General features: G+C 46.4%; 1 protein-coding gene across 2 annotated transcripts in view; it reads right to left on the bottom strand.

The window, feature by feature from the left end:
- Positions 1 to 1,426: 1,426 nt before the first annotated feature.
- The window catches only part of LOC144099506 (uncharacterized), a 98,077-nt gene continuing 79,441 nt past the window's right edge, over positions 1,427 to 20,062 (bottom strand). Inside the window, exon 2 of one of the 2 annotated variants that reach the window (XM_077632864.1) lies at positions 1,427 to 1,644. In XM_077632864.1, coding sequence (XP_077488990.1) covers positions 1,634 to 1,644 — 11 coding nt within the window. In that variant the 3' untranslated portion in view covers positions 1,427 to 1,633. The remainder of the gene's footprint in view (positions 1,645 to 20,062) is intronic. The other variant, XM_077632863.1, reaches the window with a different exon arrangement.

Below are 20,062 nucleotides of genomic sequence, written 5' to 3'. Positions count from 1 at the left end.
TTTTCTAAGGACTTCTTGTGGTTTTCTCCCAACCATCGCAATTCAGAGCGCCCCCTATAAGTTCTTTACGCATGCCTTAATGTTCCTTGAAGAGGCTTCATACCCTCTTTCCTCTCACCACAGCGCAGTGTTGCTAACAGTAAGAAGTGGTTAACCTTCCCCAATTACATTTTCATCTCCCTCTCTCATTTCTGCAGCACGTGGTCGTATTGTGTTTCATTTCTTCAGTGTGAATTATTTTAACGTGAGCGTGAGTTGCACACGCAGGTACGGAGCTAACGTCCGGTGTGCATTACTGGCCAGCTGAGATGGACAACTGCTCTCATTTTTTTGCTTATCCTCACTCGCCTTGACAACGGTCCAGGAAAATGAAGATGTGAGGTTGTCGTTGTTGTTGTCCTCGAAGGGCAAATCGCGCGCACCCACTGGGGAGGATTGTCCAAGACACAGGCGGCGACTGACAGATGCTATGAAACTTAAAAAAAAGAATGCAGATTAGGAGCTTAAAACTAAGATCAAGTTGGTTGTTTCCAAGTGAGGGTGAGGGCAGATGGGGCCGGCAAGCTTTACAAAGTAAGGATGAGGCTCCGGGAATGTCATGGTTTTAAATGTGAGAGCCAAGGAGGAACAACAACAAATTAATGCATTTTAACATCTTTGACGTCTAAAGCCTTATTATTTAATCTGTAATTGTAACGTCATCAACTTATCACAGGAAAAAGTAATCCGCAGTTTGTGCTACATGTGGATCCCCGGGATTTACAACATTGAAAATAGCTTTGAGTTAGTTTGTTGCGAGAAGTACTTGCGGCAGGTTAACCACTCCAGAATGATGACAGTCCCTCCCGGCTTTACTAACAGGCTCCTGCGTGCCGTAATGATTTTGGTATTGAATTAGTTATCGAAATTACATGTACTAAGTCAACACAGACGAGCTATAAGAAACACGGTACCAGAGATCTACGGGTTCATTTCGGCGGCCTGTTGTCCTTTCATGCGGTTTCAAATCACAGAACTGTGCCAATTTTGCATTTCATTGGTTTCGAAATGCACCCGCCGAAGTCGGGTTCCAATCCCCCAGGGGCGTCTCTGAAACGTACTACTAGCGTTGCCAAAAACCACCATGCCAAAAACCACGTGTTTGTACCGCTATCAGCTATGTCTACCGAACGAGTATCGAAATGTGCGTAGCCTTCGGTTTTTGTTCTTACTGCCAGCTTTTACAGGCAATATACATGACCGCACATGGCCTGCAATTTGAGAAAAGCACTCGCGCATAGCGGTATTTGCCCGTAGCGACCGGCAAGTACAACACACAGGATTCACTAGGATATATAAACACTTGTTTTCGGATTGGATGAGGGCCGTCACTGCGACAGCAGTAAATACGTGCTCATCGGGGCGGGTGATGACAATATAAGCTTTTATTGAACAAGGTTTGGCTTTTGAAATAAAACTCTGAGTTGACCGCTGATCTTGTATCGCACGTTGCCAAGCGCAGAGCCTGCGAAAGCGCACTGTGTTTTTCTATTTCTTAACCTCTGATGACCGAAGGCGCGATGTCTCTCAGCATCCCGTCCCTGCACTGGCGAGCGCTGATCTCCTCCTCGATGCTGAGGCGTCCATCCTTTCGTCACCGGAGACCTGGAAGAGGGAAAGAGAGAGAGTGGGAGGTGGAACCGGACTGCCTCAATCCGGATCCAGAGTAGACACGCCACTGCTGCATTCGAGGGGCGTCAAAATGCCTGCCCCGGCCTTCGAGTGGTCGCCCGAGATCTCTCCCTCCGTAGCCCTCCTATTTCCAGCCCCAGCCATCGTCTGCTATCGCTTGACACGGCGGGTGTCTGCTGCAGACAGAGTAGAAAATAAATACGAAAAGACGACCAAGAGCAGGCGACTGCCCCCATTAGTCGCCTGACACTGACACAAGGTCGCCGGCAACAGTGTTCGGGCAAAAGTGACCGCTTATCTCTGACCTGCTCTCGATCGTCAAGGGTGTCTTTAATGATCGCATGATAAATACTGCAACCAATATTCTGTGCATATAACTGCCTATCACGCTAACCAAATCCTCCAAATTTCCTGGTGTTAAGAGATTGCTTGTTCGTTCTGCATAGCTTCTCTTGCTGACAAAGAATTGCGGTAAACGTTGGGAAATGCGCATCCAAGAAACCGCATTCGAGAGAATCGCGTAATGCCTCGCCTGTCATGGCTTCTCCGCAGCACTGAACGTCTGCTTCAGCACGAAAGACATGCTTCATATTTTCGGAAAATTATGGTGACATTAGCTTCATATTTTCGGAAAATTATGGTGTCATTAGCAATGTGATTTTACGGGCGATTGCCTTCCTAGAGAGTAAGGCGACCAGATCAGCTTGTGTTTGAACCACCAAAGCTTGAAGGGAACTTGAACCTTCCAGCTTTAGTTGTGCTCATGTAAACATGTTTCTAATTTTCCGAAAAAACTTCTATGTCCAGTTTATGTGAGCGATCCAGAAGAGCTGTCACTGCAGCAAGCCAGGTCATCGAGGGTTCGTGCCAGCTCGAGGCTCCCTCAGTTGCAGGATGTGCGGCTCTGTTTTTGTGCTGCAGTCAGCGTACGTTGAAGTTTGCTGGGTTGATCGCTCCGCTGTAACACACAGCCTAGCGACACGATGAGGCATTTTTGGTACACCTGCAGTGCCTTTTCACTCCACCTGTTCGCTCTTACACGCATGATATGCCACTGCCCATCGAAGCCACACGTGGCGCGCGTCAACTAACAGACCTACGTCGTGTGCACCACGGCAAAGGAATGTTTTCAGCCAAACGCGAGACTCTCATTGTTCAGAATTTGCGCTTTTGTAGGGTACAAGTGTCTCACGGCAGCAGTTTTCAGACGTGCAGTGGAACAGTTTGAGTGCTTAGGCACAACAGGTTCCCTGCACCTGTGCCACAAAATGGTTTACCAGCTTCTTTCAAGAAACTGTCACTGGATGTGCTCATTCTGAGATGCATACATGATATTTCGCGCAAATGAATTTTCAGTGCACAACAGATTTGATCTGCTCGAGGATGACACATTGAACTGACATATTTAAAGCAGGCTTCCTTCCCTCTGTCAACGCGTTGCGAAAGGACTTGCAACAAGCCGCCGCGCTTGGCATGTGCAGTTATCGTTCGTACTGGAAGGGAAAGCGTGGCATGGAGACATATGTGATAGGAGATTAGGCTGACGAGGGTTTTTCTGTTTATAGGCTTTCGCGGGACAAACATGGACTCCGCAAAAAGCTTTTCCTTCAGTTATTAGTGTGCTGGTGTTCTCCTTCCACCAGAACTCATTTGACGTGCCCATCAATAGCCATTTGACACGAAAACTTACGTGTGGCCTCAGGGTGCTTCTCCGTATTCAAGGGATCGGGGTGGTAGCAGTCATCGATTATACCCGGCGCTTCTCACTCAAGCAGAAAGAAAAAGAGCTGTCGCATTTGGTGTCACAGTAAACAGTTTGCAGCTAACCACCTGCTTATGCTTCTTTTGAACCGAGAATAACACTATTTGTCTTAAGCTTCTCGGTATTTCTTGTTATCCTTTGCTGAGTCTTCAAAAGTGAGAATCTAGGTGGGATAACTCGCAATGAACGATTAGCCTCCTCTGGAGGCTGCAACAGAGTTCATTTCTCACGGCAAACCATGGAATATCTTCAACTTTTCTGAAGTGTAACGGAATTGAGTGGCGTTTCATTGATAGCCTTCCGTTCTCAACGTACCATCCAATGCCCTTTCTTTTCTTCGTCCGTCGACAAATTAATATACAAACGCTTGAAACACTCGTTGCACCAAAACGCGAGACGAACAATTATCTTGCTTTCATACATGCAAGTTTATAGGTGCGGAAGAAAAGAGGGGGGGGGGGGGGGGGGCAGGTGTGAGCTGGCGACAGAAATAAGAGTTTGATCATGACTTCAGCAAAAACATATGCGCTCCACACTCGTTATATATCTATCAATCCAAAATCTGTGGGCGTGTGTAGAACAGTTGGGATGAAGGAAATTTAGAGTGAAATTTTGAAAACGCCTGAAGGATATTATCTGGCAGGCTCCGTCAGACCCACGGTTTAGGCCAACACGGAGACATGACAGGCGAATAAAATCTTTTGAAATGAAAATTGCATCGTAACTGTGAGTTGCATAAAGGCTTTTCCGCCCTACCATCGCTATTCTAGCAGCTCTGTCTTTTTTCCTGCTACTGTTCAGCGCAATCTGGCTGAGCATACCGATGAAGCATAAGCTTGCCCTGATTTTGGAGGAGGCAAGAGTCTGCGGGAGTTTCTTGGTTTTTGACGTCAATAGGCATGCCACAGTCCAGGCCTAAACATGCTTGTATAGAGAAGTGTACCGGAATGGTATGAAAAAAATAAAACGCAGACCTAACACAGCTTCTATGTTGAAGGCATATTGCTGGTGATTTTGTTACTGGTGCATAGATGCGCCTGTGCTAGAGTCTTCGAAGCCTTGTAGCTACTTCACAAATTCACAACGCTCGCTCGACGCCGCAGGTATGCCTTCTCAAGGCTTTACAACTGCGATTAGTTGGTTCACTCGTTGATGAACCACATGAGCCACCTGCCAGAAATTTGTAAAACTGTAAAACATGCGGCTGGGTCTACATCATGAAGGTCATCCTTGTCAATGGAGAAATATCGATGAATGCATGAATGAATGAGCCTACCTACCGACTTTTCGCATGCGCTGAGACACCGTTTTAAACGCCATCACATTTAGAGCGCTGGCTCTTCCGTTTTTCTATCTAGGAGTTTTTGCCGCAAGGCTGATTTCACGAAAGATATGAACTTTACGGACATCATACGGAATAATGAGGCAATAAGCAACTACGCTTTCAGAGCAGAAAGTGAGTTTGGAATGTCAAATTTCATACAAAAAAAACCTACAAACGATGCAGTGCTTCGTTTAGCATATAACAACTATTAAGCAAGTCTTCCTTGCTGTAGACCGTGAGAAAAACAAGGCAGCCAAGGACAACGATCGCACGTGGCTGGAGTAGCAGAGCGGCCTGCCTCTTAGCAACGGTGTGTTATTAATTCTGCTGCCAGCCACCGTCCCTGCAACGATACTGAGACCCGGACACCCAAGGTATCGGCTTTCACGGCTCAGGAATCTGCACAGAGTGCAATGTGTGCCGGAGGAGCCGGCATCTCTTGGGCGCGTGTCTTGTGCGGCTGAGGAGCGGAGTCGGGCGCGTGCCGGCAGCGTACACGCACGCCCGACGCACGTGACAGAACCGTGGTCGCGCTCTCGTGCGAGATACGAGCGGCGCGTGCGACTCCGCCGGGGCCGACGTCGCTGCAAGAAGAGCAGATGCGCCCTCTCCCGGTGCTAGCGCGCGTGTAGCAACAAGTGTAGACGACGACGGCTGCGGCGTGCGGCAGTGGCCCGCCCGGCGGCCTTGCCCGTCGGTCGGACGAGGGGGCTCGGCGGTTGGCGTTCATTACATGGTCCATGCAGGAGGCGCATGCGGGAACGGCTTCTGCGTTTGCAGTGCGACGGTGTATACGGTCAGCACCTGATACATAGATTCGTTCAACAAGTTTCCCTCTAAACCCAACCGCTACAACATAGCATTGGTTGACAGATCAGCTGGTACCTAACATTTGTGGTGTGCAACTCATCTTAAGAATTCGCGCATTAACGGAGGTAAAATGTCTCATCGTATTCAAAGCCGCGCTGGCTCAGTGGTTAGGACGCTCGGCTACTGATCCGGAGTACCTGTGTTCCAACCCGGCGGCGGCGGCAGCGTTTCGATGGAAGCGAAATGCTAAGGCGCCCGTGTGCTGTGCGATGTCAGTGCACGTTAACTATCCCCACGTGGTCAAAATTATTTCGGAGTCCTTCACTACGGCACCTCAATATTCGTTTCTTCTTTCACTCCCTCCTTTATTCCTTCCCTTACGGCGCGGTTGAGGTGTCTAACGACATATGAGACATACTGCGCCATTTCCTTTCCCCAAAAAACTATTATTATTATTATTATTCAAAGCAATTAGCATAACCGTCTGCACTATGCTAAGGGTGTCTCAGTGCGGCCCAATGCTTGCTGAGACCTGCGTAGAAAAAAAAACACCCTATTCATCACCAGAGAGAAGGATTAAGCGGAACATGAATAAATGCGCATGAACCGCCTGCCTCACTGCCTTCCTCAATGCTGTCAGGAACTTGCTCTTCCTAAATGCAAAATCATGCAGCTCGAGCAGCAGTACCATCCTTGGGTCACTCTTCCCTGCCTTCATGCCTTGAAATGACGATCCTGGCACTTAAAAGTTGATTAACAGCAATTGAATGTAAAGTCCTGTGGAATCATGTGCAGCCCGTTTCCGTCCATGCAGCCATTTCCTAGTTTTATAGGTCCCCTGGCTGATACTAAGGACGACGTCTCCAGGAAGAATTTCGGGGTGCCTTTAAAGGAGCCGCTACGACAACGTGCGCATTTCCCGTTAGCAGCAGAAAGTGCAGCAGAATCCAAGTCGGCCTAACACGCAGCAACGTATCTTTACGGCCAAAGCCGACAGATTTGCGTGCTACTACTCCCACGTTCGCCTCCTGAAGCAAGCGCTGTCTCCTCCGTCGTTCGTGAAAGGGACAACCTTGACCTTCTTGTCTTCTTGATAAAGTGGCGCTGTACCGCGTCGCCAGTAATTTGGGTCAGCCAATTAACTCTTCCAACAGGCTGTAGAAACATGACACCCGCAATGAGAACAGCCATGCATCCGTGCGGAAGCCATCCCGCCCTCCGTGCAAAGTGTTATGTTTGCCTGCTGATAACGACAAGCACATTGCCAATGAGTTATGCCTAGTTAAAGTAAGGAAACTGCCCTGACAGGCACAACCAAAAATCCATGAAGACAGGACAAGCGCAGCTACGGCTCAGTTACATTTAAAGACACATGAAATGAGCAACAACCCTTGGGAGCGATTTCTGAAGACATCACAGCAAAAGAAACACGAAAACAGCCAATGTAGAGCTGGACACAGAAACAGCCACTCTTTATCAAAAAAGTATACCAGGTGTTCCGCCTAAATGTAACCAAGCTTTTAAATATGGCTGAGTGCTCTAGTGCAGTGAAAAAGAGTGACGGATGTTGGCAATCTCGAGACCTCATATGTAGAATTTTTTTTGCTCTCCAGGGTTAAATAATTAGTGAAGAATAATTAGTTAACTTTTTAATTATTGGGTGCCGGTAATAACTGTAAATTCGATGTTGTAGCACATCTTGAAGAACAACTGGCCATAATTTTTGCACCCAGGCATCATTTACTTAAGCCGTTTATATTGCCGGCCTTAGAAGATAACTCGCCAAATCAAAAGCTTCCATGTGACACCGGTGCAGCTACAACATCCCAATATTCGTCTCAGAGAACGAAATGCGCTTTTGTTTGGAGCGCTTTCTCCGACCAGGCTTTGCGTCTACAGAGTGAGAGGTATGTGCCAGCAGCTGTCACGTGCTAGCTTTCTTTAGAGGCCGGTAAATAAAGCTACGCAAATGGTGTCTTAGTCCAAACATTTCAGCTAGCTCTCTTTGTCGACGGTCTGCAGCTTCTGATTCGACACTTTATTCCTTTAGCTTAGCCAGTGATTAAAAAGCTAGCTAATTAGTATTCATTCATCAATTAAGTTTGCAGAACGAAAAATACTGCTGACTAGGCCACACGACTCTCAACAGCCCTCAAAAAGTTTACTAATCTAGGACACTTCAGCTGCAACAACTTGTATAGAAAGCCATCTGACGCATGTGTCTGAACCAGTTCTTACAAACAATTTGAAGCAGCGCAGATTAGAAGAACGCGTTATGACACGTGTGCCCATCTTTTGACGCGAAGAGCTTCACTACGCTAGGTAAAGCAGTCGTCGGGTTGGCGGGATAATGACCTTGGACGACCTTCAGCCCAACCATGTTTATCCTTTCCTAACGGCGCGGTTCGGGCGCCCACCGATATATTTCAGAGAGTTACTGTGCCATTTCCTTTCCTCAAAACCAATTTTCAATCTTCGGTTTTCTTCGAAAGCAAATAATAATAATAATTTGTTTTGGGGGAAAGGAAATGGCGCAATATGTCTCATATATCGTTGGACACCTGAACCGCGCCATAAGGGAAGGGATAAAGGAGGGATAATAATAATAATTGGTTTTTTGGGGAAAAGAAATGGCGCAGTATCTGTTCATATATCGTTGGACACCTGAACCGCGCCGTAAGGGAAGGGATAAAGGAGGGAGTGAAAGAATAAAGGAAGAAGGAGGTGCCGTAGTGGAGGGCTCCGGAATAATTTCGACCACCTGGGGATCTTTAACGTGCACTGACATCGCACAGCACACGGGCGCCTTAGCGTTTTTCCTCGAAAAGCAAAGAAAAGGCGCATAACTGGCGCCCTGGGACAATGGAAACCTCAGTCGGGCTTAACTACGTGGCGCTAGCGACAGATGTGCTCTGCATGCGGTGGCGTTCACAACGGCGTAGCAGAAACACGGCACTGAAGCTTAGACCGTCGGCGTTCATTGTGTTCATTGCCGTTGGCGTTGACAACGTTCTAGACTCCGATGGTTTTGAGGAAAGGAAGGCGCATAACTGGCTCCCTGGGACAGTGGACGCCTCAGTCGCGCTTTCAGTTACGTGGAGGGGCTCAGAGAGAGAGAGAGAGAGATGTGCGCTACATGAATTAGCGCGCACAACTTTGCGGCAGACGCGCGGCCCTGGAGCAATAGGCCGCAGCGTTCACTACGTGACCAACCTCTCGCGATCAACCATTAACTGCCATCTGCCAGGGTGGCAGGGTGGGCGCGCTGCTTAACAAGTGTGCGGAGCGCACTCAACGGTATACAGACAGACGCCAAGCCACGTCTACTTGCCCGATACACCACAGCTTTCGCTCTCTAGCCGCGTTTAGCAGTAGTTGAACCGGAGCTAATTTTTTTAGCAAGCAGTCGCGCTTTCTTCGTATAGCTGCGAGTCTGTTTCTGCGTAACCGTGTCTCTCGAGTGCGTCAAACGAGGCGTAAGAAAATATGGAAATCATCTGTGTGCTACAGAGCTGGTTGCACGGTCTGCTGCAAATAAAAAATTTAATCCTGTCGTCAAACTCTGACATCAAAAGGTTCTGCCACAGAGCATAGGGCTATACTGTATAACTCTAAACTTTCACCGAAATGTGTTTTGTTCTAGTCTTTCACCTGTAGCGTTTTCATTCTCTTGTTTTGTTGTCGTTGGTTTGCTGCTTTATTGTGTGTTGTTAATAAACTAGCGCTGTTAGCATTGAAATTTAGTTCGGGACATTTTGGAACGATATGTTTTCTGACAACCAGCTACTTCCATTATAATTGCAAGGGTTTTTGTGAACTGTACTTGCATTTACAGGATGGCACAGCATTTTATGTACCTGCATAATTTTTTCAATATGGCATTTATTATTTTCATGTTATACCTGCATTATTTTGAACTGCTGCATATTTCACGTGTAGAGTGGTGGGACCTTGTCAAGCTCTTTCTGCAGCTGTTTATTCCCCGTCCTTTCTCAAAAAGACAATAAACCTAAATTGAGTTGAACTAAGATATGAACAAAAAAATTCGCGGGAAGATTTCTAACGACACGTTAATTCTTGTCTCATCACAATCCAAAAATGCGGAAATTCAATCTAGGAAGTGCCAGGTGTTTCAGAAAAGCCAGAAATGCTTCATTCGCCGCGCGGTGGTGCACACACATAAAAGCAGCTTCGTTTGTGGGCAAGGCTCGGGTGCGAAGTGAAAAGAACGTCTCACAAGCGTGTCAGACCCCAAAGAGGGCACTGCACATTCCTTCTTGAGCTAGAGTTTTTTTTTCATTTCTATTATTTTTATTGCCGGAAAAGAAATTTTAATCTTTTATGGCGTTGCATCAACTTAATTTCTTCCACTTCGGTAACACAGCTCAATCGTGCTGGCTTCGGAGTCCCGAGGTTACTATCTGCGTCGATCCCAGCGACACGCGAGGTAAAATACGCTATCGTTCTAGTCACCGAAGATTTTTCATGATGCGTATGCGTAGTACAGACAAGACCCTTCCAACAATAAAAATGGATTCGTGTTAAGATGCTCTCGCAGACGCCATGTTTCTGTCGGTGCCACTAATAATTACGCACAAAGATTAAGTGCAGCTGCTGCACAAACAAGCAGTCAGCCAGCGTGGGCGTTTCGCGGAAAGTGAAAAGGGTGTGAACTGCAAAGGACACATAGGTTCTGAGGAAGAAGGAAAAACAAAGAAACGGTCAGGCAAAGAAAGCGGGTCCCAGGATTCATGGCGTCCTACAAGCGCATGTAGACCGCATCAGAGCGTGGCTGACATAATGGCCTCGTAGCGTTTCCATGTAGCTGAAACACTGCGATGTTGGCTGCCTCGGCGAGCCGTGAATTACCGAGGGCTTGCCGCGCGCGCCGCCGCTGCAGAAACTACGAAGCCAAACAGATCGTTTGCCCGCATTGTTACGACACCGCCTAGTTCACTGTCTGGCACTGATGTTTTTTCGCGGTTTCCTCCATTACTCATCGGTGCCCAAAGCGTTCTCCAACACGATCACTTGTCGGGGATCCAAACACTTCCCGGAGTTGTTGCGAGGGGGTGTTTCGTTGGAACGAGTCCCATCATTCCGAAACGGCCTCTTCCTTATGACTGTCTGCGTTTTTCGAGCCCTTGGAGCTGAAGAGTGGGGTACTTTCAGAAACTGCAACCGTTCCTTTGAAAGCAGCGTTGTTTCAGCGCGAATACATTAGCATCTAGCACTTAAAGAAACTATACCCGTTTACCACGGGCTGGAAAAACTGAAGGAAGCAAGGAAAACCTCTCCTTCTCTGAACTGAAGGAGAGGTTTTCCTTGAAGCATCGCTGAAGGATCGTTCTGCTTCCTCTTTACGCCGCGCGATTTTTATTCCTTTCGGAAGTAACGGCTATACAATTACTCCCCGGAGACGACGTTTGTATATAGAAAAGACCGACTGGGGCTATATTCTGTAAGCTGTCCATTTTCCGTTGTCCATTTCGCGTCCGCTCGGTCCTCTGTCAGTTGTCATTCAGATATACCCGCGTCCTTCAAGCGCAAGGGGCAAGCGATCACGCCATTGGGTGATTGGGGATCGGACCTCACCATTGGGTGCATATCGCAGCCAATGGCAGCCAATGGTCAGGTCCGGGCACCTGCTGTTGACAGAGCGCTACGATGCACCTCACCATTAACTGCATATTGCATCCAATTTCAGCCAATGGTAAGGTTAGGTCAACAACAACCTAATGGCCGGGTAGGTCGCCACAGACGCTTGAAAGCCGCGGGTGTATCTGAGTGACTACTGCTAGAGGACCGAATGGAGGCGAAATGAACAACACAAAATTCACAGGTTACAGTATCATGCAGACCTTTCGTAAGAGTTGTGCCGTTTGGCATCATCCGGGGCGAAACCTTTAGCCGCCGGTAGCAAAAAGGCGTTCAGACAATTTTGTTTTGATGTGAAGGTATTGGTGTAAAGATTCATAGGTAATACCTTAGTATTCTTCGTTTCGAAGATGGCATTGCGTTGCTAGGTAAATATCCATTGAAAATCACTGCTTTTTTTTTTTTGAAGTTCCCATCCTGCTTTTCACGATCCATTGTACTTAAGCACGAGTGTTCCAAAATTAGTTTTTTTAACCTGATATATTACGGTGAAGGCCTTACTTATCTTATTGAGCGGAAACCCGTCTCTGTGTCTGTGATAACAATCGGTGATACCCGTACAAGATGGCGTCCACATGCAGATGGTCGGGGCATCCGTATGCAACCTGATGCGGCAGCTGATGGGGGAAGGAGGTGCGTGCCGGGGTAGGGCGGCGAATGCGTTCACGAGGTTAGCGCGGCGTCGTGGCGTCGACTTGGAGGTATAATTCGAGCAGCCATGTAGTGGTAGGACATTGGCGGCTGCATTGCAGTCCGATTCCTTCTGCCACGTCAGTTCACCGCAAGTAGTCACAGTTGCGAGTGATCGCGTGCTATGGACATTGAACGACTGCGTTCACGAAGCGAGCGGACGGGCTTGCGCGTTCTGACACGGAAGCCGAGTTTTGTGTCTGCAGAATTTTTATTCTTTGTATATTTGTGCAAATTACTGGCCTCTCATGTAATAGCGCAATTAAGGATTACAGTGTCTTTAAATAAATAAATAAATAAAACAGACTCAGGAGACGAATTGCAAAGCATGAGCGAGGGTTCGCACAGCCAAAGCAGAACAGTGATCCGAAAAATTAATCTGTAGAAACCAAACGTACTGTTCATCAGTCCCGGAAGGGCGCAGCAATTTGCGATAAGCAGCGAGGCATCGGAATTAATCACAAAATGCGTTTACTTAGAGCTGGGAGTAAGCGCTGACCCGTGCCACGTGAGTGAAATGACAAGAAGAGTGAAATGACAAGAAGTTGAATCTTGCCAGAACGTACCTATAAGGAGAATACTATTAAATTAAGAAAAAAAGGCTTGACATTACGTTGAGGACGCTCATAGACCTGTGGGAATGAAAATGATAGGTGTATATGACATTGAGAGACAGGAATGGAGCTTAATGAGGGGGGGGGGGGGGGGGGAAACAAACGCGTGTTAACGAAATCATCACTTAAGTGAAGGAGAAATGGGCATGTATAGCGATGGGAAGAGAACTGATGGTCGTTAAGAAAGGGTGTCGTGCAGGGAGACACTATATCGCCATTGCTATTCACCGCCTGTTTACAGGAGGTTTTCCGAGGCCTGGATTGGGAACAGTTGCGGATAAGAGTTAATGAACACCAAAGTAATATACGATTCGCTGATTACATTGCCTTACTGAGTCACTCAGGAGTTGAGCTGAAAAACATGATCGATGGGCTAGACAGGCAGAGCAGAATGGCGGGTCTAAAAATTAACATGCAGAAAACCAAAGTAATGTTCAACAGTCCCGCAAGGAAACAGTTGTTCAGAATTGATAGCGAGCTGCTGGAAGTGGTAAGGGAATATGGGAAGGTCCGCAGATCGGGATCACGAGAGGGAAATAACTAGAAGAATAAGATATGATGGAGTGCGTTTGAAAGGGTTTCTCAGATAATGAATGGCAGTTTACCAATATTCCCGAAGAGCAAAGCATATAACAGCTCTATCTTACCGGTACTTACCTATGGCGCTGAAACGTGGAGGCTAACGACAAGGGTTCAACATGGTTCTGCTTAATTTTAGTTTAATTTATTTCAGCATGATATTGATATTGACAGGCAGTTAAAAAAGCTCAAAAAGTAAGGGTTTTCACTGCACTAAAATAAAACATACAAGGAACACTGGAAAACGCATACATTGCAGAAGAAGAAAAGTATTTCTTTCAATACCTTGTACCTGTTTGCTTTAAGCGGAACGGTAAAAGGTAAAAATAGTGCCGCGTCTGATGCTGAACAATATGCGCATTATAATTCAAAGCTTTGTTTCAGTTTGCGCTTATGCGGTTCCGTAAATGTAGAGAATTTTTTTTTATTAACAGTGACTCAGCTATTATTTATCCGACGTACGCAAACATAGTTTTTACAGAGCACTGAAATCCAGAAGCAAAAAATGCCTTTAATTAGTTTTATGCTCGAATGAAAAATATAAATTACTCGAAAAAGCTCTAAATGCTGTTTCGAGAATTGGAAAGGTAGAGCAAAAATTTCTGGTTCTTCTGAAAACCCATCCCTTTAAGTTTTAATCGTGCCGTGGCTCTTTGTCAAGCTGTCGCGAATATTTCGGTCCCAGAAAATTTGCATTTAATTCTATGTGTTCCATCTATTTGTAGCCCCAGGGGAAATGATGCATGCAATCCAAGCTTAAAAAGCCGTCGAACCCCACGGGATTTAGCGCCACACTTGACAGCACCCTGTCCGTACAATGTGCTTCTCTGGCAGCTCATTCACTGCCTTCTTCACTGCGCCGACAAAAAAGTACTGGAGAAGCTAACGAAGTGTTCACGCAATTCGAAGGAGAGGCTACGGCGAGGAGAGTACGAAGTTGAGAATTACATTGGATGCACGGGCTTACAAGCTTACGGCGGCTTTACAGTGGCTCTGCCCTTGTGGCTTTCGCTGCAGTTCTCTCTACATATCTCCCTGCGGCGCCCTTCTCATCAGCGCAACGGGTCTGTCGACTCTTCGACGCCCTTCATCAATCACCTGAGAAGCAGCGCGCTGCACACGTCTCTCTCCCCGGAGGATTTCTCAGGAAAGAGGAGCTCAGCAGTGAAAAAAAAAAAACACGTGGACAGTGCGGAGACGTGTAGAGGCACAAATCGAGGGTTCTTGTTGGTGCTTTCATTCGCTGCCGAAGAGGCTTCGACACTTCGTTCCTCGAGGAACAAGTTGCAAGAGGACGGCCGTTGTGAAGGTGCCAGGGTTCGCATTTTCCTGAGTAATAAGGCTTCAGGAAAACAGACAAGGGAGCTAAAATTAAAACAGTACTTTTTACACCGCAAGATTGTTTCCCAGGCGATCAGTGTTCAATTGCTACACTCCCTTTCTTCGCTGTATTCTTGAAGAATGCACATCAGTTCTGCCCCACTTCTGATTTGTTTATAGAGCCAGTTCATACGTTTTAAAAACTACGGAACAGAACAAGTACTCTGCTTTTCACTCAGCAATTCTTGCAAGTCTTGCACTAGATGATAATTTTGTTATCTAAGGCTTGACACTTTCAAAGCGCTATCAGATTACTGATTTCTTCTTCTGAGCGCACATTTTACACGTCTCTATGCGCGGCTACAAATGTAGTACATGTCGAAGCCGCGGTGACAAGCCAAAGTAATTAATTACGACAATATCTGTTATTAAAAGAAGTGTTCACTCTTGAAAATAGCCCAGTCGTAGGAACTACACAGCTCCACAGGTTTTCTAATGGCCAGCCTCATCATCATCAGCCTAACTACACCCACGACAAAACAAAAACCTCTCCCATATCGCTCCAATTAACCCTGCCCTTTGCCAGCTGCGGCCATCTTATCCCAGGGAACTCGTTAATCACATCCGCTCACCTTGACCCTCTGACGACTCCTGCTACGGTTGTCCCCTCTTGATCTACTCCTTTAGGTTAAGGGCCCATCTATTATCTTGGGAGGGTAGATGTGTAGGCCACCTGGTGAGACATCGCCTTCTGTCCTGTGTCTGCTGCGGTGTATAGCCTCCCGATTACCTTGCCTTCGCATTACATGTCTTATGCATGCTCATTTCTTCTGTTTTTATTTCGACAAGGATATTATTAAATTTCGTTTATTCGCTCGCCCACTCTGCTCTCTTTCTGTCTCATTACGCTACACCTATACATTTTCGATTTTATAGCTCGCTCCGGTGTCCTCAGTTTAAGTTCACCCTTTCCATTAGCCTCCATAATTTTGCTTCATAGGTGAGCACCGGTAAGATGCAACTGTTGTATACTTTCATCCTGAGTAATATTGCCAATATGCCGTTCATCACCTGAGGGCACCTTCCAAATGCAGTCACTTCACCGTATTCTACCGTATTCTATATGTTACAGTTGGTCAAGATCTGCGGTCACTGCCTGCCTCGCTGCATATGTATTCCCTCACAACTTCCAATGCTTCGCTGCCTATCGTATCCTGTTGTTGCGCTATGAGGCAGTTGAACATTACTTTAGATTTCTTCATGTTGATGTTTAAACCTTCCACTCTGCTCTCCCTGTTTAGGTCATCGATAGTGCTTTGAAATTTTATGCAGTTACCATGCCTTACGTTGGTCAATTTCCCACCAACTCCCAGGCTCCGAACGAGAGAAGGCGAGGGCTCCCTTCACCTTCTAAATACCTTGAGCACTAGCGGCGTACTACGTAGCGTGGCCCAGCTATAAAGCGCTGTGACCTAAGTAATACTGGCATATGCCGTACAGGAGAAGGTTATCTCACTTTATCATTGAAAAACCTTGCAGTCTAACACGTGCTAAGCTTGTATTGCCCTACTGTACTGGGATGCGCTTTTGTGAAGAAGGTATCTTCTGACTGAGCTTCTCTTAAATCAGATACCAAAGAACTATATGGATGCTTCAAACCTGCCATCTGCTCTTGTAAATATCAGTTGTGCTCCTGTGTTTTTCAGTTGAACTTAGAACTATATTGCTGAGGATGGCTCCCACGCAAACCGACATGTTTCAGCGTTTGCGTCGGTATGGGAGCCCCTGTGCATACCATAAACAAAGGTCCAGATTAGAGATAGCTTGGCAGTTCCACATGTGGACTTGGTAACCTGTGAGGACGGGCAGAGAAAAATTGGCGGACGCAGTAGACAGTACAGTGAAGAGGGCCCCAAACAGGTGATTCAAAATATTGCCTGTTAAAAGTATCTCATACTATAAAGCATATGAAACTCGTAAGCTAAGTTTCGAGAAAAAGAAAACCGCTAAATGCGTCGCGGAGCAGCACGTGGCTAAAGGAGTATCCAGAAGTGATGCTTCTTGCAAGCCACCGCTGAAACCGCCGTCTGCGACGGCGAGAGAGTGGTATCTACCAAGGACGAATGGTGAGCGTTTCACTGCTGTCGGCAGGCTAGTGCGTACGCTTGCACGGCAGATCCAGTCACACTGTCTTGTGTGAGGAAGCTATGAATGCTCTAAATATAGCGCCGCGCAAGAGATTATCGGGAGCGTCGGAAGACGACGACAGACAGAAGCAGGGTCTGTGGATAGCACGTCGGGCTTCCAACACGCGTTCTGCGCCACCCAAGTATCGGGTATCAGGTCTAAGCTCGCCGCGCACTTCGGAAACGAGCATATGATGAAAATTATTTGTTGCCTTGCATGAGAGATTATGAGCATGCAGAGCCAAGCTGCAAACGAATTTGCAAACTTAGTCGCTCACTGCTGCCGAATGATTTGTTTCCCCAATAATGCTTTTCCACACAAAGAGGTGGCGCGGGCCTTTTCCTGGCCCCTTCAGAGGGGCTGATTAAGACGGAGGAGCAAAATTTAAGGTGCCTGCAGACAGGTTCTTTACTCTGTCCTGCAATCATGAAACATTAAGATCCTAACAGGGATGGGCGGTGCCCGCACTGTGGGGAGACCTGTGATATCTTCCACATGGTGTGGGCATGTACTCAAAATCCCAACCTCCCCCCTTCCTCTACCCCTTCCAAAGAGGCATGGGAGACTACCTTCCTCAACTGCTCCTCGCTTGAGTCCCAAAGGGCTCTGGTGAAACGGGCGTGAGACGGGGCCTCGGCATGCGGTGTCCCGGACTAGGGACGCCGACCATGTCGCGGGGCCACTCTGTGGCTCCCAAACTCTATTCCACCAAATAAAACCTTTCACAACCACCGAGGAACTTTAAATTCAAAGACGACGCAGGAATGCACTCAACACCACTACCTTTCTTTCTATCGTACTTTATATTTCTTTTCGATTTCAGTTGTTCCTTTGTTTCTTTCTATTTTTTCATTTAATTCTTTCCATCTTGGTTATTTTATTCCTTTCATTCTTGACTTCCTTCTTGTTTTCAAGAGCGATTTTCATTGAGAGAAAATGCAGAATGCCGAGAAAAAAGCAAAAAAATGCGTAACGACACGCCCTCAGTAGCATAAAATGCATGAAGAAGTGGAGAAGCATAACGTAGAGTATTATGTACTGAGATAGCTTAAAAGAACAAATGAACAAAGAAGTGAGCACAAGCTGATTTTTCCTTTAAAGCGGTTTATCGATCTACAGCATTTTTATGGAATATTCTTTAAGTTACAGTAAAACTGTAAATGTTTCAAACAATAGATATCAGCTCCTGCTTCTTATGGTAATTTAATCATGTCGGTAAATTATTTGTAATTTTACTGTAATATTTTGTTCTGCAGATTGTCACGTGCTATATTTTTGTGCGGCATGTTGCTTCACGCGCCCGCTCACCTTTGGACTCAGGCGTTCGACCACCGAGTACACCATCACACTTCTTTTTGTGGCTGCGTGAGGCTGGAATTGGTGAAATCAGCGAGCCTTGCTGCCTCTTCACATAACCAACTCCACTGCGCAGCCACTGCGGTACTACTCCGGCCGGACATTTCGAAGCATGGAACTAATGGGCGAAAGATGTCGTTGAAACTTCAGCAACGAGAAACTGCCATTCAGAACACGATGTCCAAGAGACTGCGACCGTGGCTCAGTGGTGCATGGAATCGAAAAAAGCCGATCGAAACAGCTGCAGCGTTTTGATGGCTCGGCTACTGATCCGGAGTACTTGGGTTCGAACCCGACCGCGGCGGCCGCGTTTCGATGGAAGCGAAACGCAAAAGGCGCCCTTGCCCTGTGCGATTTCAGTGCACGTTAAAGATCCCCATGTGGTCGAAATTATTCCGGAGCTATACGGCACCTCTTTCTTCCCTTTCTCCTTTCACTCCCTCCTTTATCCCTTCCCTCACGGCGCGGCTCAGGTGTCCGTCGAAATGTGCGACAGATACCGCGCCATTTCCTTCCTCCAAAAACCAATTTTGGTTTCATTTTTTAAACAGCAAAGGCGCCCGTGTAAGGTGCGATGCCAGTGCAATGTCAGTTCGCGTTAAGGATCCTCAGGGATCGAAGTTATACGAGAGCTCTCCACTATGGCGCCTCTTTCTTTCTTCTTGCGCTCCCACTCATCTAACTTGCCTCACGACGCGGCTGTGTCCATCGAGGGGAGAGGCAGTTACTGCGCTATTTCTTTTGTAATCAAAAGCCAATTGTCAAATATTCTTCTCTTTTTTTTTTGGAAAACGGAGCTGTCCTTCAGGCACCGCTGTTTTTTCGAATCCGGCTGGGGGAAAAAATATTTTATATCGGAATTGGCCGGAAATGGTTAGCTACAAGTTCAGCCTCAGACGAGTCATGCTTTCCGGACGACGTTCAGATGAATTTGAGGAAAATGGGAGTTCAAACCATTTCATACTGAAGAAAAATGCAACATGAGTTTTCCTGTCCTTTATTCGCTTCACTAAATAATATTTAAATCAGCCACGAGTACATTTCTTTTCCCTAATGGTTGCGATAAAGTGCTATAGATTCTGAAAGGATATAAACTTAAATTGTCGAACGCGACATCTCGGAAACCTTTCTTTTGTTGCTCTTATTTACTGTCGTCCTAAAAGTTTTACGCCTTCAGTTAATGATGTTCGAATGATTACAATAGTTCTTATGATCTGAGTGGAATTGACGAGCAAACAGAGTTGATTTCAGATCTTTCCGTAGTAATCCAAGGGTTTTGCCCGCACTCTTCCAGCATTTTGGTGCAAATTTGTGACACATGTGGAGTTCGTGGCAGCATTAGCATTCATTCGTTTCTGACCAGGACAGGGTATTATTATTTCTTTACAGTGTAGTTGTCTAATAATAAAAATATCATTACCATTTGCTTATAAATGCGGCTTTCTTACATGTAGCTTATTTTGGATGCATTGTTCTTGTTTTTCCCCGCAGTAGCGCTGTGCTCTAGGATCTTTTCTATGACACGTTGAGTGTTGATAACCGAAAAGTTATCTGCCTTTTTTTGCCGCATTTAAACCTACTTGGAGTCTTTTTTCACATGTTTGTCATCATTTTATTCTTTAAAAAACTACCCTCTATCGTTTTTGAGCTGAAATTATTGTTATTAAACACAGTGGCAAGACATCTTAATGAAAAAGAATCATTTTCAAAGCTAAGAACTTCGCGCTGAATTCTCTAGGTCTCAACACGTAGGCAGCATTAAAATGCTGGTGCTGTGATTCAGTGCTTATATTTGCGCAAGCAGTGGCGAAACAAGACAAAAGAAAGTTGTTATCTGCAGAAACTCCTGAATTTACCTAGAGCTCCTGATCTGGCAGTGAAGGAGCAGGTAGGATGATAGGTAGCACAAAAAAAGGAGATGTGATACAATTTTCTCAGACTAAGGACGAACAATGCTTGGTGTGAGCGGTAAGCTGCAGGAGTTGCTGCTTACATTCCCTGGTTCGCTGCCTCGTGCGCTGCTTTTTAATGCGACAGCGTTAAAGGCCCCATTCACCTGAAAATCCAGCGTCGGCGTTGTGAGCGAAAAAT

This window comes from Amblyomma americanum, chromosome 7 (assembly GCF_052857255.1).
Source record: "Amblyomma americanum isolate KBUSLIRL-KWMA chromosome 7, ASM5285725v1, whole genome shotgun sequence".
In the NCBI taxonomy this organism is placed as follows: Eukaryota; Metazoa; Arthropoda; class Arachnida; order Ixodida; family Ixodidae; genus Amblyomma; species Amblyomma americanum.
Note: the sequence above shows the minus strand (reverse complement) of the source record. Positions and strands in the feature narration are given on the sequence as shown.